The sequence below is a fragment of the Rousettus aegyptiacus genome, unplaced genomic scaffold, assembly GCF_014176215.1.
Source record: "Rousettus aegyptiacus isolate mRouAeg1 unplaced genomic scaffold, mRouAeg1.p scaffold_m13_p_18, whole genome shotgun sequence".
Lineage (NCBI taxonomy): Eukaryota > Metazoa > Chordata > Mammalia > Chiroptera > Pteropodidae > Rousettus > Rousettus aegyptiacus.
Window position 1 is genome coordinate 20,971,766 of NW_023416293.1, and position 27,334 is coordinate 20,999,099.

Consider the following 27,334-nt stretch of genomic DNA (forward strand, 5'->3'; position numbering starts at 1 on the left):
TATGTTCGATTTAATTATAAGCTGAAAATGTCTTCCATTAGCGAAATAAATATGATGTGAAACATTATTGTGATCCTTAGTTTTGGTTGGAGAAAAATAAAGTATATTCTCTATTTTAAGGACCTTTACATCCCCAGGTAATGACTTTAGGGGTTTGTTCTAGTGACTCCAAGGGGTTTGCAGGGAAGCACGTCCTGTGTTCTGGAAGTTAGTGACCCAGCCCCATGGTCTTCTCAAGTAGTCCAGGGGTCTTGCTGGCATGGAGCGTTTAAGTAGGTAGGTACTACCGATGGCTATCAGTGTTCCAAAGAAAAATAATCCTTTTTTTTTTTTTTACCACCTGTTAAGACAGTAAGAACTCTCATGTTATTTGTGTAAAGATTAACATCTTGAAATAGACCTCATTCTTAAATAATCAAAAAGTACACATTTTTCTCTGTGTTCTGTAACCTGAAACAGTAGTTTTATGTCATAACCACTAGGTAGTCTTATAACAGCTCGTAAAGTCAACAATTTGGAGTTCCCTCCCTGTTTACTCCCTCCTTTCTTTTCAGAAACACTTGAATCCACATGTTCTGTATAAGAGATTCTTAACAGTCGACCTTTGTACAGCCATTAAAAAAATAAACAACCCGCCATTTAGAAAAAGAACTCTGAACTCTGTGTTAGAGGATCACTGTGTCAAAGCCAGAAACAACCCAATAACTAACTGCTCAGACCTTGCACAACATGTCCATGAGAAGCGTGATGGGCCTGGTGGCCTCTGTGACTCAGAAGACACACACACTCGAAGAGTTTAAACACAGCATCTTTACCACCCACGTATGTCAACAACACATGGCCCAGTCTAGTCTTGGTTAGGTCTACTACCATAGTATCCTGGCCTCTGTCGCTGCTCTTACTGCCCTGCATTCTAATTACCTGTCATTTTCTATTTCCCCTGTTAGCCTTTGGCTCCTTGAGGGCAGAGACCCTATTTTATTCATCTTTGAGTCAAGAAATTTTGATTCCTCCGAATTTATTCTCCACAAAGCAATTATTCTAAAATCTTCATCTGAGTTCATTAGCCATCTTCATCTCCCTGTTTCCCACAAGCTAATATTGAATATGTTTGTATTAGCCATTTTAACGGGTGTGCAGTGGTAACTCACTGTGGTTTTGATTTGCGTTTCCCTAATAATGAGTGATGTTGAGCACTTTTTCATGTGCCTGTCGGGCTTTCGTGTTTCCTTTGGAAAAATGTGTTTCAGATTCTCTGCTTAATTTTTAATTGGATTGCTTGTTTGTTTGTTTTTGCTATTGGGTTGTATGAGTTCTTTATATATTTTGGCTATCAAGCCCTTATCAGTTATATGATTTAAAAATATTTTCTCCCATTTGGTAGGTTGCCTTTTCATATTGTTGATAGTTTATACTTTGCTGTGCAGAAGTTTTCTAGTTTGATGTAGTCCTGCTTTGTTTGCTTTCACTTTCGATGTCAAATCCAAAAAAAAAATCGCCTAAGTGTCCATCAATGGATAAATGAATACAGAAAATGTATAAACACACACACACACACACACACACGAATATTATTCAGCCATAAAAAGAGAGAAAGCCTGCCATCTGCAAGACATGGATGGAACTCGGGGGCTTTATTCTAAGTGAAATAAGACAGAGAAAGGTGAATACTGAATGATCTCACTTTTATGTGGAACATAAAAAACCAAACAAACAAATAAACAAACCCTAAACTTACAGATACAGAGGACATATTAGTGATTGCCAGAGGCAGGTGGTGGGGTGGGCAAAGTATAGGAAGGGAGTCAAAAGGTACAAACTTCCAGTTATGAAATCAGTGAGCCCTGAGGTGTAATGTACAGCATGGCAAGCATAGTTAATAAAACTGTGTTGTGTATTTGACAGTTAATAACGGAGTAGATCTTAAAAGTTCTCATCAGAAGAAAAAGTAATTTTATAACTATGTATCATGATAGATGTTAACTCAACATACTGTGAGGATCATTTTGGAAATTTACACAAATATCGAATTATTATGTTATACACTTAAAACTAATATAATGTTATATGTCAATTACTTAAAAAAAAAAAAAGAAAAAAGAAACAAATGGTGTTTAAGGCCCTGCGTACCATTCCAGCTATACCTCTAGCCACCCTCGTATGTATGGGCTGCCTTCCAGCACCACTGAAATACTTGCCATTCCGACTCTGGACATGTGAGAGGTTTCCTCGGCTTACAGGCTTCTTGGCCTCTCCCGCTCTCTACCCAGAGCAACTCACCCCCCCCCCCCGCCCCCTGCAATCGCCCATCTCCCCTCCTAGTCTCCAAACTATGTGGAGGGTGGGAAGTACTTCTGGTTCCTCACCAGGCCCAGAAACTATTTATCGAATGAATTAAGTTGTCAAATTCCGAAGGGGGGGATGAGGGATCTAAATGTTTATTTACCGGCATCTCTGAGTCAATTGACCCCAGTCAATGTGGTGTAGCATTACACTGGATTTAGATTCTATTTCATAAGTGATTCATTCTTGTTTCTAGTTTTACAAATTAAACGAAGAGTATTGCATGAAGCAAAAGTAAATTGCTAAATAATAGTAAAAAGTCACGTTGCTAAAATAAAGTTAAAAGTTTAGAAATATTAGCATCGTTTTTTTATTTGAATATTTTTTTCTTCAAAAGCCCTCGCTCACATCAGTGAGCTTTTTGGTATCTTACAGAACTTCCTGCACCACATATAAAACCATTGTTCAGGTTGAAGTCCGCTTTATTACTTTCTGTCTTCAGAAAAGATGAAAAAACAGCTACGCTCTCTTCTTTAAATTTATCTTATAAATTTTTTCATTTGATTATTTTAAAACTAAAACCATAACCATTTATTGTGAACTTTTCATATGACTGGCTCAAAACTGAATTGTGTTTTCCTTCAGATGATTAATCTAACCATGAATAACTTCAGTATTACATATTTTTTTCCATTGCATAATGCCTCAAAGGATATTCAATGCTACTCTAAGTTTTCAGCTTATAATGTTAAAAGCGGAAAGGCCATTTAACATTTCTTAGATTTTTCAAATATGTTAACACATATCAAAGTTATATTTTCATTAAAATGGTGTATTATTAACTTTACTAAACATATAAGACTTGAGCCTGTGAATTATCAGAGATTGAAACCAGGCATTTTGTCATCTTTATTACCTACTACATGTCATGGAAATGTTGATGGAGATGATGTGTATGGGTCATTGTCACTGTCTACATAGTTACCACCCACCTGGGTATAAAGACACTGTGTATGCGTGTGCACGTGTGTATGCGTGTGCCCTTTTAGTACCTATTCTTTGCAGCATGCACGGAATGAGGCTAGAACAAAGAAAGATTTTTTAGAAGAATGTTTGTTAGAATACCAGTAAATGATCAGTTGAAATAGAGCCAAACCTTCTTACTCACCTCTAAATAATTGTACATGGATAGCTCTGAAATCACACGGTCATCTGGAATTCTAACTCTTGAGAATTCAAGAAGACATATACCTAAAAACCAAGTTAAATAATACATCTTTTCCAAAAACAGTCTGTAAAAATGTGCCGTGTATTTGTGTATAAAATTACTTTTTCTTCTGATGAGAACTTTTAAGATCTACTCCGTTATTAACTGTCAAATACACAACACAGTTTTAACTCTACACAGGTAAAGTTAAATAATGTAGTCTCTACCAATGATCTCTCTAACCTTTCAAAACTGTGGATAACCAGTCTGGATGACCAATAATCTGTGAATACTGAGCAATAAGACATAGGTGTTTCCAACTGTGATTAAGTAAAACATGGTAAAATCAGTGTACTATGTACTGGTTGATTAGTTAATCATTATTTTCCTCATTTCACAAATGGAAAACAGTTCATGTAAATGACCGAATGACTGTCCTGTAGCCCCACCTAGAATTTGCTCTCCTCCTTCATATGCTCACATGCTACCCCTCGCATGGCTATTTTGCTGCACCTAAGATACCTTATTAGCTTAAACAACGGCTCCTCCATTATTCCGTGATCTCCCGGAGTCAGGCCACGTGTTATATTCATGTTTGAGATTTTAAGCTGGCATATGGTAGATAGTGAATAAATATCCAATAAGTTAATTACTAACTAATATAACTTCCACATGGCCAAACAACTCTCATTATTAAGGAAGCCATTTCTAAAGTCAGAGAACCTAGGTACAAGTCCCAGCTTCACCACTTCCTAGTTACGTGACTTTGGGCCTGTTCCTTACCCTTCGCTAAGCTTAAATTTCCTCAGTTGTAAAATAGAGACAAGAACAGTACCTATGCCTCGTGTTTTCTGTGAGGACCAAATGAGATAATGAACTTTAAAAAATCAGCAAGATACCCAACACTTATGAAATATTTATTCAGTGATATTAGTTATAATTATTACTGTCACATTATTACTGTTTTATCTTTGCTCCCTAGTAACCAAAACCAATATTGACAGTATGTTCTGATAGGTGAACCGTCCATCCACCTACATCATCATTATCACATGAAACCAATCACACGAGGGCTAAGAAGAGAGGAAACAAATGCCTCTGGACCTCGAGCATCTGAGTGATATGGCTGGGAAAGAAAGGAAGAAAGCCAGAAGCAATTTGCCTCGGAACCTATAATATCTTCTGATTTACAGAACACCACAGTGTCCAATGGCTTCCTAAGATACCGTCACAAATACCTACTATGAACCAACTTTGGGCCAGGCTTTGAAAAACAAAGCTTCAGCCAAATTATTTTATTTATTCTTCACAACAACTCTCTGAATTTGTGTTATTCTCCCTACTTTATAGGTGAAAAAAACAAAAACCTTGAGACTTTAAGATCTGGATGGAGGTTTAGAGCCAGTTCTCTAACGCGGGTTTAATTCAGAGGTGGCCTTTGAGAACATGTGATGCTGAGGAGCAGTAAAAGCTATCTGGTTCTTAGGCTAGTGTTTGCAATTTCTTTTACAGATGAAAACTGTATACATTTAATTTAATATAATTTCAAAATTACATATAAAAATTTTAAACTTCAATATTTGTAAAATTAACATATTGGCCGAATCGATTTGAATCAAAGGCAAATGGATGTATCAGATGCAATCTTTGATTAGGCAGAAATCAAGGAAGCCCTGGCACATCTACCAGCGTTTCTGTGGGCGTGGCGGAGGGATGCGGGCAGGGTGATACTCAGGTTGAAGGGAGACAAAAGCACATATCTCTGGCCTCAGAACTTTCATCATTGTGTGGCTCACTGCATAGACTTCCACATACAAACCTTGAAAGAAACTATGTTTCCCTCTCTGGGGGCTCTTTGTCTGATATAGGAGAAAACAGAGGTAGAGGATCTTAAAGAGAAACGTTGATAATCCTGAAATATGGTCAATAATTAATCAGCAGGGCTAGTCCATGTCCATTTGAGAAATTTTACTTACTGAGGTCATTACTGACTTTATCCATTAACTCATCAAATAGCAAGAAGTCTTCAAAGCCCTGAAGTAAGAAAAAATGGAAAGAAATGAACCAGAAATAATAGAAGCTTCTTAGTAATTTTGAAAAGCCCTTCTATTGGTGGGTATAATTCATAGGATGTATACCTTCAGTCTGAATAAATTGGGTGACATTGAATTATGATCATAAAAGACTACCAACTGCATGCTTGATGACTTTCTCTTTGCCTAATTCATACACACACACACATTAATTTGCCTAATTCATATATATATACACCCACATAATATTAATTTTAATGATTTGCAATGTGATAAAAATTTTAAATTACTCTTGTAATTTTGATGGATTTTATTGCTTTTTCAAGGAGCAAGAAAAATTATAGTACTCTAGCATGAGTATTAGAATTATATTCAAACTATTTACATCTTTAAGATTCATATTTAAATAAATTTAATGACAGGCTAGAACTCTCATAAGATTAAAGCAAATTTCCAATATCGAGAATACCACAAAATTAGTAAGGTACTATGCTAAATGCACTGGAAAAGAAGAAAATCAAAAGCTATGTATCCTGCTTTCTAGAAATTCATGCCATAGTTTTAGAGATAGTATAAAAACATGTAAAAGTTAAAAAGTAAAATAATTTTTACATCAGTTATAAAGATTACATCTGAAGCAAATACTTGTCAATTATATAGGCTATTAATTCAATAGGAATTTAGAGATGAGAGATACCCATCAAGGGCTGAGATAATAACACCTTAAAATAATTAATTCATGTAAAATCCCAATTTTACAGATAAAGAAGTAAAGATAAGTTAGTTGTATAAGAACATATTATAACAAATCCTGGAGTCAAGATTTAAACCCTGGCCTTTCTGATGCTAGAACCTAGGCACTAATCTACTAAGCTACAATTGGTGCATTCTTATGTTTTCATGAAACAATCTGTTTACCCCTGCTTTGTGGGAAATATAATTGATTAGATTTGTAATCTATATATTCTTGGGACATAGCCTAACAATCAAAAACAAAGAAAACTATGATTATAAAGCCACTGGTTATGAAATACACACACACAATGTTTGAACTCTATTTCTTTTATGAAATATATTTCTAGCCAGAACAGTAAAATTTTCATGAAGGCAGCAGTAGTCAACATCTAATCTGTTTCATAATTTTATTTAACAGTGTCAATTGTGTTTTCCTTGTGAAGGAAAATAAAACACAATTTGAGATCTTTTTCTTTTTTTGAGCCTAACATTTATGTACTTACGAATAATTTCTAGAAAAAATATTTTAAAACTTAAGTCTTGAATTGCTGATAGTCATTACCACATTTCAAGCTGTCAATGCATTTTTTAACTGCACAGAAACTATCTTCCACTGTCTGCTTCTCTCTACATTAAAATACTGGATCAAGTAATCCAAGACTTGACTGTAGTTAGCGATCAATCTCATTAAATTGCTGATATGATTGTTGAATTGATTGTTTTCTCAGAGATTATGTGAGGATAGTTATCAACATGTTTTACATTTAAGATTTTTTTGTTGCGACCGACCCAGAAAATTCAGAGACTTACCTAGAGAAAAAGAACTTACCGCATTCATTCCTTGCCCAAAAAAGGGCACTATAACATGAACTGCATCTCCCATCAGCACACAGTGTGATTTAAAGTGAAAAGAAGAGCACTTTACAGATATCATGGCCAGGGGAGGCAATAGGAAGGAATCTTGTGCCAGGGCTTGCCTTTAGAGGAAAATAATCAGAATGTAAAGATGCTACATTGGGTATTAAATACTACACTATTCTTTCACATTTACTGACTTTATTACTGTAGGACTTTATAGAACAAAAACACGAGGATGTCAGGAAGAAAACAGGAACGGGAGAAACTGGAGTTTCTTCTAGTCCCCAAATTAGATTGTCCTAATTACCTTTTTGGTTTATGACAACGTTAATCACATCCAAAAAAGAAAAAAAGAAAAAAGAAAAGAGAACCATGTTTGGCTGCATTTCACTAACTTGAAATATGTCTGCATTATATGACATGAAAATTTCATCATCATGCACATGAGTTATACAATTTCCAACTATGTTGGTGTGTTTTAGTACTTCATGGAAAAATTGAGACGCCGCTGTATATTTGGCTAAATGACAACAAACTAAAATTAAAAGTAATATGAATTTATACGTATTTGGAAGTGGACAATTGTAATCAAGCTAGAATTTGTCAAACATCTACAGAGGTTTTGTGGAGAAAAATAGTACATAGCCTCAAGGATCTTAAATATTGTTGGAGAGGCAAGGAACAGCTGTGGAACATGAGCGCCAAACTTTGGTGTTCAGAAAAGGGGAGATCAATGCAGACTGAATTCGTCTGCAGGAAAGAATGAAAACTGACCATTGTTCAAACACTCGCTATTGGCTGGCTCTGGCCTCTCCCTTTTACATTTTTAGCTCAAAAAGGTAGGTTTCTCAATGCTTATTTTAAGGATGAAGATTCTGAAATTCAAGGAAGGAAGGAAGGGGCAGAGCAGTATTAATACCTCAGTCTTTCCGCAGCATCGTGCTGCCTCTGCGAAGATATCATTGGAGGTAGAAAGTGAGCTGGAATCCGAGAGGGAGAGACAGTGGGTGCAGGGGCATTGGGTGACAACGGACGACGAGGCCCACACGGAGGGCGATTCTGACATGGGCTGAAGGAGCCGCGGGTCACGAAGCAGACAGCTAATACAATCGGCTATCGATCTGGGGAAATTCCACGTGCCAGGCCCTGTGCTGAATGATTCATAGGCATGGTGCCCTTTAGTCTTCACAATAACCTTTGGGGCAGGTACGATTATTACCGCCAATTTTCTGGAGAGGCGGAAATGTAGGAGAAGCTGCTAAGCTAGCAAGTGGTGGATCTGTGACTTGTTGCACTGACTGCACTTGCTGTGCCACAGATTTGCATATCCACCGGGAACCTGAACGGGGCACAGAAAGGCCTAGAGACATCGGACGGTCATCTCGCCCAGAGAAACTGGCTATGGCCTCCTGCTCACAGCACAACATCCCCTTAGATTTTAGCCAGTGTTGTCTTCCTGTCTAGGTTACTGCACAACTGGTCACACTGACGCAAACCTGAAATAAGATATATACCTTTATCTGAATTTTGAATAACTCAAACTGAGGGAGCAAAGGGCACAGTTTGCACCTCTGGACACTTACTCTCCGATTAGAGGAACGGAATCTGGAAAGTACTTGTGGAAGAAATCCAGCACATTGCTCCTCATCAGAAGTTTTCGAGCTCTTCGAAGGGCGTGAACAAAGTGCACGTGAAAGATTTGTTCTGCGAGGAGAGGAAGAACACGCGGGCGAGCGCGGCAGGTGATGCCTGCACACACACGGGCCCTCGATCACAGGGTTCGCGCGTGGCCAGGGGCCACCCTGGAGCGATGGCCACGCAGACGGGAGAGGCGCCCTGGTTTTTTACCCCATCCAAGGACAAGCTCTGCCCAGTCCCATCCCAGGGCTACACCCCAGCTTCTTGGTTGTTAGGATAACGTCTACACTGTGAATCCCAGACATTTTCACCACGCAACCGCTACGCTCCTTAGATTACAAACGCATGGGTTGGATGTAATTTCTTCTCCCTTTATTCTCTATTATTCCTTTTATGACAGTATTAATAGGCATCGTACCCCAGAACTGATAACGAGAGAGAAAATGAAAGAAAAAGACCAACCAGAGAAATAGTTAACCACACTTATATAATAATAATTAATAATAATAATAATAAACAATGACAATAACAATAGTAACATATATTTTATATATTTATATATCAAAAAAGTCTCTAAGGTCTAATGAAAGAACAGCTATATACTCTTTTTTGATAATGTATGTTCTAATGTTCTATAAACCTTAATGGCTGAAAGTACTTCCTAATATATAATCTAAATCTCGTTGGCTTTATTTTGGGACATTTCTGCCTACCAGGTCTTGGGGGAGATGACAGTCAGGCACCATCACACATAACCCCTAATTAGCCATCATGTATGTTAAATCTCCTTTTCAAAGTCAACAATGGAATTACTTCAAGTTTTTCCACAGTAATCCCAAAGTTTCAAAGATGTGATCACTGAATAGACTAAGCGGTGATGAGATTGATCAGACACACACACACACACACACACACACACACACACACTAAGAACGAAAGTAAATAATGAACAGCATTAATTACAGATGCAAAACTACATTAGATAAGACATTCTATACTACCGTATTAGGAAGTGCGATCATCATAAAGGCATTTCTAGGCCAAATATGCAGATAATTAGGTTCCATGGCATACTGCAGGAAAAAATATACACATATGTTTGATTAGTATGTTAGTACAGCACATCTATAAAGCTGATTCTGCTTATAATACCTGTTTCCATGGCAATTTAAATCAGTACCGTATGCATGGTGATATGCACATCTATCGCTACACAAAGCAGAAGGAGTCTTAGAAAACATTTTGTGTTCTGTCTTTCCAAAAACTCAGCCTTTGGTGGTTTTTGATGCCAGGTATAGTTCAGAATTTGAGAACATGCTATAAGGAGATGTTCTCTCTCTCTTCTCTTTATTTCCATGTACACACACCTATACACTCACAGACATATCTGTGTGTGTGTGCGTGTGTGTGTGTGTATACTTATATAAAATATACATACACGTGAAGTATATCAATATCTATGTTTGTGTATAATATTTTTATGCTTTATTTTTCACCTTATTTGGGGACTTATTTTTAGGGATAGAAAGAGCCTAATATAAATTTCATGGGCAAAGCAAGATTTTACAAACAATCCCCTCATCACTCGTTCCCTACAACATAAATAGTAGAGAAGTCTCATCTCTGCAGCGACCCCCTCCGCAACTCAGTGACAGCCTGGCAAGCACTGATACGTGAGTAAATCAACTGGCCCAAATCCTGAGGTTCCCAGGGGTATTACGTATATAAGATTTTCCAACTATTTAGTTTGCATTCCTTTTTACAAAGGGTTACAAAGCACCTGCCATGCGTACATATCTTACATAGCAAGAAGCGCACACAAAGCACAGGATAGTCTCCCAGCGAACATTTTCACACTCTGTTACAGTTATTTTTGTCTTAGGAGAAGAGACCATTCTTTCCTGGCTTTTTCATCCCTAAGAATCTCAACGGAGATTCTGGGGAATAAAGACCTTACAGCGTCATCGAATAGGTGAATTGTATCCATTTAGAAAGCTAAATAACTTCCCATCAGCAACAATTCAAATGGTAGAATGACGATAAATGATTTGGTGCCAAATTAGAAGTACGGGAAATAAGAACTGGGCATGGAAGAAACCTGTGGGGCTGATGTGGTTAAAACAAGGGATTCGTAGATCAACTAAGAAGTGAGAGGCAGTGGCTTCTGGGCTTCTGGGCAGAGGCGAACCTGCTGAGCCAGCCGGGGTGGCGTAAAGAAGCAGTGTTTGAGATGGCTGTGAGGAGACCAGCCTGAGTGAGGCGAATGTCCTCCTTGCTTTTCCCTCTTGTTATCTTCTGACCACTTCCACAACCTCGAAATAGAAAAAACGAATAAATGACAGCTGGCCAATTTATCGTTTATTGCAACAGTAAAAGTTGAAACTGCTGATTAAAAACTATTTGGAAGATAATATATACCTCTCGCCATTGGCGCAGATTATAGTGTGATATAGTAAACATGATAACAAGAACATTTTGGTGTTCCTACATATTTCATGAACCTACAAAACAACCCTTTAAATTTTTGACTTTTGTATTACTGACTCATGCTTTCAATAGACAGCCTTATCCAACAGCAGTCCCAATGTCAGGCTCGTAGCAATCACCATTGATTTTCTCACCGCAAGCAAAAATATTATCTGAATACCTGTACCTACAATTCATTAATTATTAAGTCCTGTAACAAACCTTGAAACTGACCAAAGCATGCAACGGAGAACAACTGTGGTAGAACATGCTTCTACACGACTATGGGGGAGGGAGCTGCATGTGGAAAGAGGATAAGAGAGGAAAGAGACTTCCCTCCCCATCCTTGTGCGGGATAGTCAATTCCACGTAGCCATGAAGGATGTATTGCTGACTGTAATCAAAGCGGGGTTTCTTTACGAGGCAAGTTCTGACAGTTGAATAGGCTCCATCACATCCTACAATGAGGTCACAAGTGACATCTTTGGGAACTTTGTCAGATCTGGAAAATAAAATGAACCATTCAAAAAAAAAAAGTCTAGTGGTGACAATGATGACATACCTCCACTTGGGTCTAAAAGGTAGCAACTCGCCGGGGCCACTACTTGCTTTTACATATCTGACTTAGAGCTTTGATTTTGTAGCTATAAAATAAGGGTAACACTGATCCCTATCATGGATTTTCTTCTGAGAATGAGAAGAATACACACCCATACTGATTAATAAAGACATGCTAGATCACATACGTATCTAGCTAAGATTAAGATTTGAGTTCCCTGAATGAAGGAGAAAATCTCGAAAAGCAGGCAAAGTGTTTGAAGTGGACGGAATGTATGAACGATCACAGAGATGTGACCAAGATATTTTTGACGAGCCATACGTTCAGTTTGAGCAGAGGGTACATAAGATTAACAAAAGAATACAGTGTGGGTGAGGAAAGGAAGGAGGAGAAGAAGAGAATTCTGAACATTAAGACAAAAGGTTTAAATACATTATCCTGGCAAAAGGAAGAAAATATACATTTTTTTTTCCATTGGGGGAATCATGTATGAAAACTGGTAATTTAAAGAATCTCACTTGTAGTGAATGTGTTGAAGTAAAGGCAGAAGAGAAGGGAGATGGGGACAAGGTGACCGCAGTAGCCGACCCGTGCAGGGACGAGAGCCCAGCACCATAGAGATGTTTTCTCTGAGGCCAGCAGAAAAGAGAAAATAGGAAAAGGGACACATGAAAGATGATTCTAGTTATCTGGGAAATCATACTAGGAAAGTCAGCAGTGGGGCATGCTCGGAGGCAAACAGAAGATCAAGGTTTCAGATGTATGAGATCATGGCAAGAGATACCTGCGAAGGTGTTTAATGATAATTTAACATTGATTAGATTGAAATAAGGGATGGAAATGAAGGGAGAGGCCTGGGCTAGAGAGGTTCATGGTAGAGATGTGGCTTTACAAGGACTGTGAATCCATGACATAGCCCAGCAGTGGGACATGAGCGACCTTATAGAGGAAATGAGTCAGCTAAGGAGAAGCAGACAAATAGCATCTGGAAAGAGGGGAAGAGAAGCGGGCTGGGGTCATCTGCTTCAAGGGCAGAGAGAGGCTGAGGCAGAGTGCGGTCACCAGCATGGAATACGGTGGGAAGGGATTCGGAGAACATCTCAGGTCGATTTTCAATCTAAAACTCATTGGATCTAGAACCCAGTTGAATTACACTTTTAGTAATCATGTAACTCTTTCAAAAGAGCCTAAGAATGCAGTTTACGAATATAATTTTTCGCTTCAGACCTTTACTTTTCACTCTGAAGTGAAAGCGGACTGGTGATTACCCGAGCACTGTGATCAGTCCGTCCTCAGGAGAACACTTCCGCAGCCTGTGGCCAAAGCGCACCTTCGCCTTGGGGTGCTTCTCCGCAGCTGAGGAAACGGGCGGGGGGCAGGTGGCGGGCGGAGATGGGGGGCGGAGGGGGGGAGAGAGAGAGAGAAGAGAAGAAAAATAAAATTCCAATCCTTATTCTACATTATCAAATTGAAATATTAATCATTCCCCAACAACAGTATGATAGTTATTCATTCTTAGCAATGTAAAATTAATGAGTTAAAATTGTCATTTGGCAACAGTTTCATAAATTGAATCATTTGGCAATAAAAAACATGAACGAAAATCAACTATCCTCATTTCTCAAAAAAAAAAAAAAAGTCCAACATTCCAATTTCCTTTATGCAAATCCTTACATTGCTGTAATTTTGGGCACCCTGGGAAAGAAGCAAGCATTGCATACTTTAAAAGTTGACTCTAACTTAACATTTATTTTTGATTGGAAATGTTCAGCCAAAGTCCTTTTCTCATACCATGCTCAGAGGCTTCTGATTCAAGTTGTCACACTATAAATTATTGATACTAATTCTTTGTATTGTGTCTGGTGCCTCATGAATGTTTGCTATTGTTTTAATACATTCAGAGGATGCTATAAAAAGGTCGTCTTAGGTCAGCTATACTACCTTTTTAAAAGCTGTTTTGTAGTGTATTTACTTTCTTAGGATCAACACGAATAAATCTAGCCACCCAGCCCCACCCCACTCATCTACCCATCCAAAAGACAGTCTTACAAATGTAAGTAAAGAAAATGAGTTAAGAATACTAAGCCTTATTTCTTAAGCCCCTGGTGAATCAACTAGAGTAACTTTCTGCACTACTCTTTCTCCCAGTTCAATTCAATTAAACTCAAAACAAATATTGTCAACTGGCTTTGGGTAGGGGACAGTGGAGAAACACAGATAAGTCATGGATGACCGCCCTCCAAAGATCAGAGACTGCCCAGCTGGATCGAGACAGGCTGATTTGGAAGACAAGAGGAATATTTAAGTGGCACGTTTTTCAGGAGTGAATCTGTTTGGTACAAATGCTGAGGAGGAGAAAAAACTGTTATGATCAAAGGCCGCATGAGGTGAGATTGGCTGATTTAGCCAATTAGCAGCAGTGTGTGCTCCTTTGCTGTGCAGGCCTTTTAGCTCCTCAAATTAGAAACCTCAGCGTTTCTATATCCTACACCTTCCTCTTTCTCAGTCTCCTGCATCCTCTATTTGGTCTCCTACAGATATTATGAACTTACGCCTTTGTCTCCGACCCCATTGCCGTAGCTTTAGTCCAGGCCCTTGTCTTCGCACACAGGGATTATCCCAGTACCCTAAAGACTGCAGCCCTCTATCGGCCTCCTCACTACCGCTTTTGGTTTTTCTAAGATGCAAATCTAATCACATCACTTTGCAAATCATCAGAGTATATCTCTTGTCCCACTAAACTGTGAGTCCTTCATCGAGGAGTGAGCATTCAGTTATTCCAGAGCCTAGAAGACAAGAGGAATTCAATGCTTGTTGAACCAATGACGTTCACTTGGATCACTTAAAACAAGAAAAAGAGATGCCAGAGGATGTATCACTAGTACTTTTCAAGAAGGAATTGGTATTGTACATAGTCTTGCTTTTAATAACCCATAAAAAGGAATAGTAAATAAATCCCAATAAATCATGTGATAAGATTAGTCTCATGTGCTTCATTCAAAAGGACAACTGGTAAATAAAGCATTGGACTTACCAGTTAATAGATGCTTGTTTAGATCTTCTCTGCTGATAGAAAGAATAGACTGCAAGAAAAATATAGTAAGTACTGTTTGTCTCAGGAGAATAGACAAGTATAATTCTATGTTATTCACTTGAAAATAGGAAATATTTATTATTTAGCAAAAGATGGCAAGCTTAGTTTTATAACAATTTAGAAGCCTTTTTAAAAAATAAACACTTTAAAAACATATACTATGATGCTTAAATTTAAACTTAGGCTTTTTCAAAGTTTGATAGTATAAAGACCAAACCATTCTCTTGGAGGAAAATATTATTTTCACTAAGATAGTTTTGTTTCAACCAATTATAAATCTCATATTTTTATCTTATGTGTCCAAATCGAGCTGTTTAATAAACTTCAGAAATGATAAGATCACTAGAATAAATGTACTATTTCCCAAAGAGACAACTTTGAAGGCCTTCACTTCAATGTGAAAGGGTGCCCGTTTGTGTGTGGAGATCACGGTGGGAGGGGGCTGGTAGGAGTAGGATCAACTTTCTCTGGAGCACGTGTTGGTTGTTTGTTTCTAGCTTTATAGGACAATTCAGTGGGGCCGACTGTTCATGAGGAATGGCAGGCCTAGGGCCCATCATACTTTTAAGGATAGATAAAAATGTTTTAATTTTAGTTTATTTTAAAGGCAGAAGAAAAAATAAGTCAAATGAATATATAAGAATTAATATAGCCTGGATTATAACTGGATCTATACCAATGCATTCATAAAATCTAATGTTTAATATTTATTGTTTTATAGGAGAAAAGGCCCACAAAGGCTACAGAGGCAGTGACTGAAGAAGAGTTTCCTGTGTCTATATGTAAATGAAAATTAAAGGGGACCTCTCAATTCTCTGCCTCCCACTTCCGTTTTCCAACCTTTGATGTCATTAATCACTTCATGTCAATAAAAACTACACTTGTTATTCAAAGTATATTAGGAAATATTTGAATTATGAAGTCTCATTTATGTGGGGAAAATATTCTTTCCACATCAGTAATCAGGTTTGGTTGACATCTGAGAGCTGACAGACACACGGCTCTTGCAGGAAGACCAGAAAGTGTCCCTGTCTGGTCTGCTCCATGTCTTGGTAGCATTGGATCATAACCAAAATTTAGAGTCACTCCCATCAAGTCTCACTTCTCCAATACCTATTCTAAAAGGCTGATTTTATGAGGAATAAGTATAAACAGAAAAGTAAGAGCTATACAATGTCCCTTGGAACCAAAAAATAATAATAATAATAGTAGTAATAAAAAATAATAATAACAACAACAATAACAATAATAGTATTATTTTAAAGAAGTTGGATTATCTCCTTTGGAGATTTGTAAGGCAATAGTTGCAATGCTGACTTTTTCTAATACATTAAAAAAATGTTTATATTCTATATCCTTAATGCCTTCAAATGAGAATGTTCCCTAGTAAGGAAGCACCATCACTCTATTCCAGATATGGATGATGAGGAGTAAGAATTGGGGAACTCTGACCTGCTCTGTACATTAGAGAGTATTTTGATAGTTCCCAGGGCAACCTGGAGAGGAGAGGGGAGGATCCAGCAGGACAGGAAGAGCCTGGGTACCACAGGGAAGAATGGGCCAAGAAAGCAACGGCTGGAAGAGGGAGGCTCAGAGAAGGGTCTCAGAAAGGATTTTGGAGATCAATTGTGCATATTAGGGATTTCCAAATTGTTTGCTTTTCTGTACACAATGTGGGCCCTCCAGAACTCCCAGGTCTTCAGAATATTCATGTGTCTTTTGAGTAAGTGTTGTTTGTGGAAATTAGTGAAAAACTTGAACTTCATGTCTGGACCATCACGGTACAGAGCCAATACTGAGAGGGAGTAGACACTGAGAGGCAGTGGAAGGCAACAGGGGGTAGGCTTCCTGGGGACCTGTGGAAATCCTGGGGTCATGCAGAGGGCTTTAGACTTCCACAGGAGGTGGAATTAAGAGACTCAAAGCAATTTTCCGTGGTTCTTAAAGAAGGAGGACCCCATATTTGACTCAGACATAAAAGTAATGATGTGAACCAAAGAGAGAGGGGTGGCTGTAAATTTAGCCTTAACCCAATTCTTAAGAACTGAGAAGTGGCAGGATTGATGGGGGAGGGATAATCACTTCCCTTTTGTAATGCATCGAAGGCCCCCAAATGGAAACTCTCGCCAACGTTTTTATCCTCATGGGGAGTCACTGGAGATGAAGCTGCTGCTTTCACTCCATCTCTGGTGGCGTGGGTACCTTCTAGTCTCAGGTCTAAGTGACTCTCCTCATCTAGCTCTCCTCATATTTTGAACAGTATCTCACTCCTGGTCTATTTATGTTTTATTGGTTCATGCTCAGCCGAGGGGACGGTTTCCTCACACATTCCATATTAATCGAAGAAAAAGGTGGAATGATTATTGAGTCACTCTCAACTTTGCAAAAGAATCAGCGTAACTCAACGCCACGCCTGCATCGCGCTCCCTGTGCCGTTGCCTGAGAAACCTGCCTCGTTTCTCCCTTGACGTCAGGCTCACGTAATTGTGCGGCCTTTTTTCGCCTGTCAAGCATGGTGGTTGGATTTGATGAATCAAATATTGTTGATCGCTACGAGATTCTGTTATGAGGAAGTGCAATTTACCCAATACACACCTGGATATTTTTAGAGATCTGGTCTCACCTGACTTCTCTCCATAGATGGACTTTCACTTTATTGGGTTGATGCTCTCTCACTGCCAATTTAAGATTTCAATGAAATGTCTATCTCAGATTTCACTTCCTCTGGGAAGTCGTCTCTGAGAACTAAAGCTTGCTCCCTCTCTGAAGTACACAGTAGGGCACTCCTGACACCCACAAAGTCCTGTTCCCATGAGCGTGTGTGCTTTGTCTCTTGCTCCCCAAAGCATGGGCCACAGACGAGCAGCATGGATACCACCTATATAGTCAAAAGAATGGAGTTTGCCTGCCTTGTCTCATTCTAACGTCATGTCAGATCACACTCTCAGAAAGCAGAGATCTGCCGTCCTGTTGGGAGCCCGTTTTGGGGACAGTCATCATCTGGGGCTGCAAGACCTGCCTCTCCCACATCATGCCTCGTGCTCTGCGTCCTCCAGGGCTCTCGAGTGTCAAATGTTCACCCTCTTGCCAGATTTAAAAGTTTGAAACCTTTATAGAATGAGTCTTCACGTGGAGGTTCTTAGCATTCAATAGTGCTTTGAACCAGGATGAAATCAAGACTGCACAATTGTTGAAAAACAGCAGGTAATATCTTTTATAAAGAAAATGCATTAACAAGGTACCTGATCTTCCAGGCCAACGGCTTTCAGGGCTTGTCGTCCTCTATAAGAGAGTGCCAAGTTAATGCTTCTTCCACGTGCAAAGTTAGCCACTCGGACATCTAAGGCATTGAAAGGAGACATGTTACAACATCTCTTGACATCCTGGAATGGGATGAACATCTAACGCCTGAACAAACTGGTGCAATCAGGACCAAATAAATAGAACTTGCTAACTCTTCTAAAGAAAATACTAATAGTAGAAAATTTTTACTAAATGAATTTAGATAGTTGAGGTTTAAAAATTCTAACAGTTTCTTTTTTAAAAAATGCCTTTTTAAAATCTAAAGAGAAAGAGGTCAGAGAAAGAGAACCACAGCTCACAAGTTTCAGTATTCTCTTACCTTGCCTAGCTTCATACACGTCAACTTGGAAATTCCTCTTTGCGAAGAAACATGCATTTAATGATCCGACCTAGAATCAAAGCAATTTTTTTTCATATTTTTATCTGATCCCACTAGTATAGGGAATTTTTACCAAGAAAAAGCAACATCTTCTGTGGCTGTACTTCGACTAGCCTTGGTTATCACACTGATTTATTAGAAGGCACCATTCACAAAAATAATGAAATAACTCATGATTAAATAGTATAATCTTAGAGATAGGATTTTTTAAACATTTTTATAGTGAGATATATCTTAAAACGTGTAAAGTTTATAGAATATTTAGAAAGCAAAATATCATAAAACGTGTAAAGTTTATAGAATACAGAAAGATCATAAAACGTGTAAAGATCATAAAACGTGTAAAGTTTATAGAATATTTAGAAAGCAAACAACCATATAACCACTACTCTTGTCAAAAAGTAGAACATCGCCCACCCCACCAAAATGGCCCCTGTCTCCTCCCCAATTACAATTCCCAAGCTTTCGCCAAGAGGTAAACATTATGTGATAACCCATCCTTGCTTCTCCGTAGTTTTACCAGTTAGGTATACATCCCTGAGCAATATGGTTTCATTTTGCCTGCCTTTGAATCACATAATTAGACACTCTTGTGTATTATTATTATTATTATTATTATTATTTTTTGCATCTTGCTTTTTTAACACAAAAATATGCTTATGAAATTCATCCATATGGTTGCACATAAACTCCAGGTCATCCATTTTCATTACTGTATGATTCTTCTTTGCATGAAATCTCACAGATTACTTAGCCATTCTACTGTTGAAAGATATTGGAGCTCTTTTTTAGTTGGAGAATACTATTAACGATACTGTGAAGAATATATTTGTACATGAATCCTAGTAAATATGGACATAATTTTTCTAGAATTTTACACTTGGAAGTGGAATCTCTGCTCAAAGGTTTATTATGCCAAGTGTTTCAAAATTTTGTACTAATGTATTTTCCAACTAACAGCTTCTGGGAGTTCATCTTTGCCAGCAATTGGTGTTCTCAAACTTTTAAACATTGCAGTTAGAGGGTTAGGTGGGGAGGAGTGTAATTTGCATATGACTGATTACTATAGAAATTGAACACTTTTTTCATATATTGATTGATTATTCGGATCTCCTCTTTTGTAAAGAGCCTGTAAAGTCTTCTGCCCATTTCCTATTGGATTGTCTGTCTTTTTTATTTTTCTATTGTTCTTTGAGTTATTCACAGATCTGAGTATAGTGTCTTTGTTATTTTTAAATGTTGCAAACATTGTCTTCCATTATGTGGCTTCCTTTTTAAACTCTATAGTATCTTTTAAGGATGAGACACTATTTTAATGTAGTCACATTTATCAGTATTTTCCATTATTCTTAATGCCTTGATATCTTGCTTGGGAAGTCTTCTCCTACTCTGAGGTTATGAAGAATTTTTGCCTATTGTCCTCTCAGAGCTTTATAGAATTGCTGTCCGAATAGCTTTATATAAGTTGCAGTGATTTACCTGCTCTCTCTTCACTAGTGACTTAAATTTGGCAAGATCATTCTTACTTATCACACCTGAATATCTAGCAGCACTTAATCAATGTTGTTAACCAGCCTTCTTTTTTGAAACAGTAACCTTTCTTCATTTTCTGATTTTATTCGTACATTTCTGGCCATTCCCTCTTTCTCTCTTTCACCCTTCCAAAGAAAGATGATTAAATGGTGGAGTTTCTCAAATCTTTACCTACTCCATCTTCCACATCTATGGAGACACGAAAACTTACAGATCTCTTACCCAGACCTCTTTTCTGAGTTTATGCATACAGATGTTTAATTTATGTAGCTTCAGGAATGTCTCGAAGCATCTCATATTCAAACTGAGACGTGTGATCCTTGCTTCACATCTTGTTGGTCCTCTGCACATATTCCTTATGTCAGTGAAAACTATCCCATCTGTCCAGTTGCTCTAACTAGAAGCATAAGAGTCATCCTTGGCACTTTTCTCCCCCTCATTATCCATATTTAATCCATTCTGAGTTCTGCCAAGTGTATCCTATAATGTTTCTCCATCTACCCATCTCTTATCCTGTTCGCTGTTCTGCTCCTAGTTATCATAATCATCGTGTTTGATTAATGCCAAGTTTTCTGTCTGTTCTACCCTCATTCACCTGTCCTTTCGCCAGTTTGTTCTCCACAAGAGTAATGGTAAAGTATGTCATTTGAACTAACTCCTCTGCCAAGAGAAAAAGAAAACACAGAAAGATGAACCTGACATTGGGAGCTGCGCCTAGGGATGTCTACTGTTTGCAGGATAGCCTGAGAATTTCGGCAAAATTTTTGACAGACACATGAAGCTACAAGGATAAAATCTGGAATTCAGGACCCTCACCCGACTTCCTGCTCAGGAGTGTTTAATAAACCACCATGATTTGTGTCAGAACTGTAAACAGGTACATCCTAGGAGTAGGGCCCTTCGGTCAAAGGGACCGAAGCCTGTCTAGGAATCATCTCTAGTTCTCATTGGGTTATGTTCATCTGGGATTGCTGGTAACCACAGCCACCTGATAGAAGCAAACATAAATCTCTGTGGAGTAAAATGATACCACTGTAAGCATCACATTTTCTTAACAAATTTCAAATGTAGAATCTGATCATGTTACCCTTTTGCCCTCACCTTCTTACCCGTCTTTCATCAGCTTGTACGGAGGGGAAAAGTGTGTGTCATTTCTGTGGCCAAGAATCTTCTTCCCTTCTCTCTTTGCCTAGTGAATGCCCACGCACAGCGGGCCCCACTCGGCTGCATTCCCTCAGGAAGCCTCGCCTTGGCCACTCTGACGACGACAAACACCCTCTTGTGAGTTCTCTGACTGCTACAGACCTTCTCTTTGAGAAGCCTTAAGAGTTGAATTGTAGCCCCCCAAATTTACATGCTGAAGGTCTAACCTCAGTACCTCAGAGTGTAACCTCGTTGAAAGATAGGATTATTACAGAGGCAATTAAGCTAAAATGACGTCTTTAGGGTGGGCCTAACCCAAGGTGACTGATGTCCTTATTAAAAGGGGGATTTGGGCACAGAGGTGTGCATAGAGTGAAGATGGTGTGAAGAGGACACCAGGAGATTCATCTACAAGTCAGGGAGAGGACGCTGGGACACGTCCTTCCCTCACGGCCTCCAAAGGAACTGACCCTGCCGACACTTTGATTTCAGACTTCCAGCATCCAGAACCAGGAGAGGATAAATATCTGCTCTTTTAGAGCTGCTCGGCTCAGGGTACTTTGCTAAGGCGGCCTTAGGAAGCTGCGTAAAGAGCTGATCACGACTGAAAGTTTACTCTTCCGGTGATTCGGCGATCGGCGTCGTCGCCTCACGGCACTGCACGCGGCTTTCGCTCACCGTTTTATCCCTACTGTCTACTGCTTGCTAGGTAGTAAGTGTCTCAAACACACTCGTCGAATGTATAAGTAGATGGTAGAGACTACATTTTTAAGTGAAATTTGTAACCAAACCAAGCCAAAGTTTACTGAGCATCTATTTTGTGTAACTTAATCTGCTAAACTTTAGGAATCTAAAAGCCATCAAACTAAGTCCTTGTGCTCAGTAGCACCTAATTCATTTAATTCATACATATAAACCAACCAAAGCTTAGCCAACCACTTTTGAGCATAAAGGCTCACTTTTCTACATAAAAAATGTACAGATTTCCCTATATTATTTGAATTTCTATTACGGGTTGGTTAAAATAAATAAGAAATGAATTTAATCACAAAACATCTACATACGCTTTAAAGTAATTATATGTTTGAGTCATATAATGCTATTCTATTACCAAAAGTTTTGGGTGCGTATATGTGGAGACCTTTTGTTGCAAAATCATCTGGGCCCAGAGGTAGAAATCAATGTTTAAAAAAAAGTAATAAAATCCTAGAGAATATACAAGAAGGGGATTAATTTAGCCTTGAGAGATGAGACTGAGTTTTTCAAAGATGCTCGCAACTATAACTCACATCTTACATGCTCTGCTGCAATGTGACCTTGACATTCATTCATCAAGAGATGGAATTTATTTCTCCACTTACTTGAATCCAAGAAGAACTGCATAGCCTTAATCAATAAGATGTAGTAGGAGTGAGACTCAAGCCATTTCCAGCCATAGTCCTTAGCTGGCCAGGAGGCTTCCGCTTCCTGCCTTTTGGAAGCCAGTTATCATGTAAAAAGAGTAATGACCCGGAGGCTGCCAGTGAGAAGCCCACGCCACATGCAGCTGCTCTAGTTAAGAGCCTCTGTCAAGCTCTTCACCCACCAAACGCCAGCTGTGGGATGTCCAGCCCGGCCGGGCATTCAGATGACTATTGCCCCAGCCACACGACGAATTACCCACAGAACTTGGAAGTATTCTAATAGATTGTTGTTTTAGACCACTAAAGTTTGGGCCACTTTGTTGCACAACAATAGGTAACCAGAAGGGGCTTAGTAAAAACTTCCTGGAGAAGATTGCTTTTGAGTTGAACTTTGAAGGATGAGACTATTTCGATATGCAGAGAAGAAGCAAGTTGATAAAGAGTATGGATTTGTTTGGAAATTTAAAAAATCTTTCAAGAGACACAAAAACATTATTTGAAAAATATTTTTTGAGTTTTAAGTACTACAATATTTCTTGCTAGGTATTAAAATTGATCCAAAGATAATATAAAATGGTCCTCAGGGAGTTCATGGTCTTGTCTGAGTCTTCATTTTTTTCAAATATTATTCATATATTTTTTGACCACCTATAAATTGATTTATTTCTATGTGCCAGCTCTGTGCCAGGTGCTAGAGTTATAACAGAGAACAAGGTACACTCGGGCCTGTCAGAGGCGTTACAGTCGGTTACAACACAGGGTGATGAATAGCGCAGTGAGGAAGGTACAGCTACGAGAGCATAGGGGAACGACTGATCCAAATGGAGGAGTGGGCGTGTAGTGGGATAAACTATGCCGTGGTGGAAAAAAGGTGAAATCCAAGCTGAGACTAAAAGAATGAGTGGCAAATAGCCAAATAAAAGTGAGTATGACAGGAGGAAGAAGTGGCGAGTGACAAGGGTTCATGCCGCGCTCCTCACTAGAGCTAAGAATCTTCTAAAACGGAATTTGCATGATGCATTTTCTTTCTTAAAGTCCTTTATTGGCTCCTCATAAATCTTCAAGAAAAAGTCTTGATTTTTCAACACGACGTAAAAGATGCTCACGTGTGCCCTAGGCTCACCATCTAGTTTATTTCTTGTTGTTCCCATGCATTATCTATAAGAGGTGTACCAAAATTACTGTACATTTTTCCTGAATATGCCATGCATGTTTAAACTTAACATGCCTGTGAATACAGTGTTCCCTTTGTCTAAACCATCCTTTCCTGCTCTATGTGTTAGAAAAACGTTTAGCCTTCCTTCAAAACTCAGGTCCTTAGCGTAATTTTTCTTCTTTCCTTCCTTCCTTCCTTCCTTCCTTCCTTCCTTCCTTCCTTCCTTCCTTCCTTCCTTCCTTCCTTCCGTGTGCGTACATGTGTGTTTTTCAATTTATTTCATTGATATCTTCTAGTTTTCAATATACGGGTCTTTCACCTTCTTGGTTAAATTTTTCTTAGACATTATATTCTTTTGATACAATTGTAAATGGGATTTTCTTAAATTCTTTTTCTGATCATTTGTTATTAGTGTATAGAAATTCAACAGAGTTTTCAGTTTTGATTTTATATCCTGCAACTTTACTGAATTTGGTTATTAGTTTGAACAGTTTTTTATGGAGTCTTTAGGGTCATCTGTATATATATATATATATATATATATATATATATATATATAATGACATATGATATGATATGTATCACATATATAAAACAGTTCATCTACCAATAGTGACAGTTTTACTTCTTCAGTGTGATTTTTCTTAATCTCTCTCTCCTCCAAAAGACTTATGTGCCTTTTCTTCTGTAATTCCATGCATGTATATGAGCTTTAACATCTCTCATGATGAATTGAATTATTTATTTACATTCCTTTCTGACTTCCCCATCAGGCTGTGAGTGCCAAGAAAGTAATTTTATTTATATCACTCTTTCTATTTTTAGTATAAACCACAATACCTGATAGTAAGAACTCATTGCTTTTTTAACAAAAATTTAAAAAATATGGATAAACACAAAGGAAAAAAGTAACCCTCCACAATTTTACCACCAGAGAGAACCAGTGTTAATATTTTCTATGTATATAAAACACATGATATTTCTTTTAAAAGGTAGCAGACTGTATATTTTATTTTGCAATTTCCCTTAAAAAATGAATACTATACAATGAGTATATTTCCACTTCAGAAAATATTTTAAATCAAAATATTTAATAATTGCATTACATTTCATTGTATGCCATGCCCTTATATTTGGACATTCAATTAAAAAATGTAGGATTATAAACAATCGTATGGCACACGCTCATTTCTTTTAATAAAAGCACAGTAATAAAATGGTCCAGCAAAGGGCAACTTTTAGTGAAAGGGACCAATCGTGCAGCATCTCGTGAGATCCACACACTCTCTCTACCTTCCACCCTCGTGGCTCTCTGGCCTCAGTACCCGGGAGGAGCGGAGCAAAGGTAACAGGACAATGAGAATGGAGAGAGAAGGGAAGGAAGAAAGAGAATCTGAAGTGACTGGGGCGGAGATTCAAACAGTTCAGGACGTAGGAGTTTGGCTGCAGAGCGTGGTTAAGACTTTGAAAGCGGGTGGGGCAAGATTATTTTCAGAAGGTTTTGTTGCAGGATTTGAATATACTCCAGATTTGGTTTTTTGAGAAACCACACAAAAGATTCTAATTGCTTTTCATTCCTCTTAGGTTGACGGACAATTGTTTCTCTAAATATAATGCCACGACGAGGCTGACATCCAAAGAGACAAAGCTGGTGCTGCTTTCTGCAATTCTCCCATATTTTAAGATTTTTGTAAATATATATATACACACACACACACACACACATACATACATATGTGTGTATATAGATATATATTTCAAATTATCTTCCAGAAAAAAGTATCAACTTAAATTACCACCAACAGTGTGTGACTGTGATCTTTTCTCTGTGAGTGGAAAGAAATACGAGCAGGTGGATGGATGGATATGTACGGACAGATGGATGAACGTCTGAGGGTATTTTGGGAAAAATGAAGAGGAAAGAAAAACACATTCTTTGCAGGCAGCTAACAAAGCTTTCAGCTGCCTAAAGTTATTAGTTCCATTGCAGATACTGCTCACCAGGCAGTAAATGAAGCACACTCTGAAAAGATTGAATCCTCTGTATTACATAGGGGAGAGCAGATTTCACAGGGCACCTTAGGAGTGCATTAGCGAAGTGGAAAAAAATCTCACAATTTTAGTAAGGACGTTAGAGAAATATAGATACATAAGCAAGACAGTTAAAAGAAAAGGATTGGAACACAAGTAAAAGTACGAAAGAGATTGAGGAAAGCTGATAGAGTGATATTAGAACTTGTCCTCAAACAGAGCATTCAGGATGACCTCCACAACCACAAGAAGTCACTCTACTTCTGTTTTAAGAAGGCGCTAAACATCAGGGTGGTAATGAGGCGTTTTCATATTTAATAAAGTTCAGTAGAAAACAAGAGTGTAGTGAATAGAGTTTTGTTTACTTTAATAATAATAATAATAATAATAATAATAATAATAATAATAAAGGCTAGTAGTAATTATGTTCTTTATCTGGTTTATTTCATTAATAATTATATAAAATAAAAAGTACTGACTTGAACCAAGCTATATATGTTAGGTAGTTAGGCAGGCAGGAGTGTCAGGAGCCAAGGCCCAGCTCTGTAACCATAGAAACTTCGCTTGAAGACCTTTCTTAAGGACCTCCCAGAAATACCTCTCTTTTAGGGCTATAAATTAGCCCAAATCCTAGAGCACAAAGGCCGTAAAAGCTGCTGGCTGAACCAGCTACAAACACAAGTGCAGGAAGTACTGCCCATAAGTTAGGTCTCATGATACCATCCTTACGATATCGTGCCTATGCCTAGAAGTTCAGGAATCTAAGTAGAACAGACTGAATTGTAGGTAAGCACATGCACAGTAGGCAAAGAGTTCTATAGCAGCGGGTGTCCGTCAAGGTGACCTCACAGACGGATCATCTAGGCCCCCCATTTCGGCTGGAGTATACAGAGACCTTCCCGGTTCCGCACCGTTACAGCGTCCCTGGCTGGAAACCCGCCCCTTCCTTCGGGGCGCAGGATCGGCTCCCTTCACCTCCTGGATTCCACGGGGCTGCAGTCTGCCTTGGCGTGGCCCCTCTCCTTCTAAAATGTGCTTTCAATAACTCTTACTTTTTCTAAATCTCGCCGACCTGTAACTCTTCGCTGAGTCGGTGGGGAAGAACCGCGGGACAACCCGCAAGGCCACCTGCCGCGGTCCCCCGCCGCCGCCACCGCCACCGCCCGCCAGTCCCCCCGAGGCCATGGCGACGCCGGGCTCGCCTCGCCCCAACCCAAGGTTATCAGGCATTTGATAGTTTATACGTGTCTAGGTTACTTAATTTGGGAAAAGTAAAATTTCTGGGTGACGTTTGATTTCTGCTTTTATGAAGACTTGATAAAGCCAGAGATGCATGAGTGAGGAAGTGTGGAGGACGCTGTGGCTGCGTTTTAGTCCGAGATGGAGAAACCAAGACCCAGAGAGAGTAGGATTTCCTGGGCTCCTGGCGAACGCGGACCCGCCCGAGCTCGGGCTCCTGCCCGCGTGAGGCCGTTTCCATCTCGTGAGGCCGGGAAGGGTGAGCGGCGGGGCG

At 38.8% G+C, this 27,334-nt stretch overlaps 1 protein-coding gene across 1 annotated transcript; it reads right to left on the reverse strand.

Annotated features, from left to right (window-relative positions):
• Nucleotides 1-115: 115 nt before the first annotated feature.
• KMO (kynurenine 3-monooxygenase) lies at nucleotides 116-27,006 on the reverse strand. The gene is given in 15 exon segments (XM_036235342.1): nucleotides 116-193; nucleotides 196-320; nucleotides 3,448-3,534; nucleotides 5,467-5,524; nucleotides 7,088-7,235; nucleotides 8,700-8,778; nucleotides 8,781-8,820; nucleotides 9,756-9,829; nucleotides 11,559-11,722; nucleotides 13,048-13,135; nucleotides 14,814-14,862; nucleotides 18,116-18,213; nucleotides 18,496-18,565; nucleotides 20,684-20,748; nucleotides 26,874-27,006. Coding segments are annotated over 15 exon segments (1,356 nt in total).
• Between the last annotated feature and the right edge of the window lie 328 nt (nucleotides 27,007-27,334).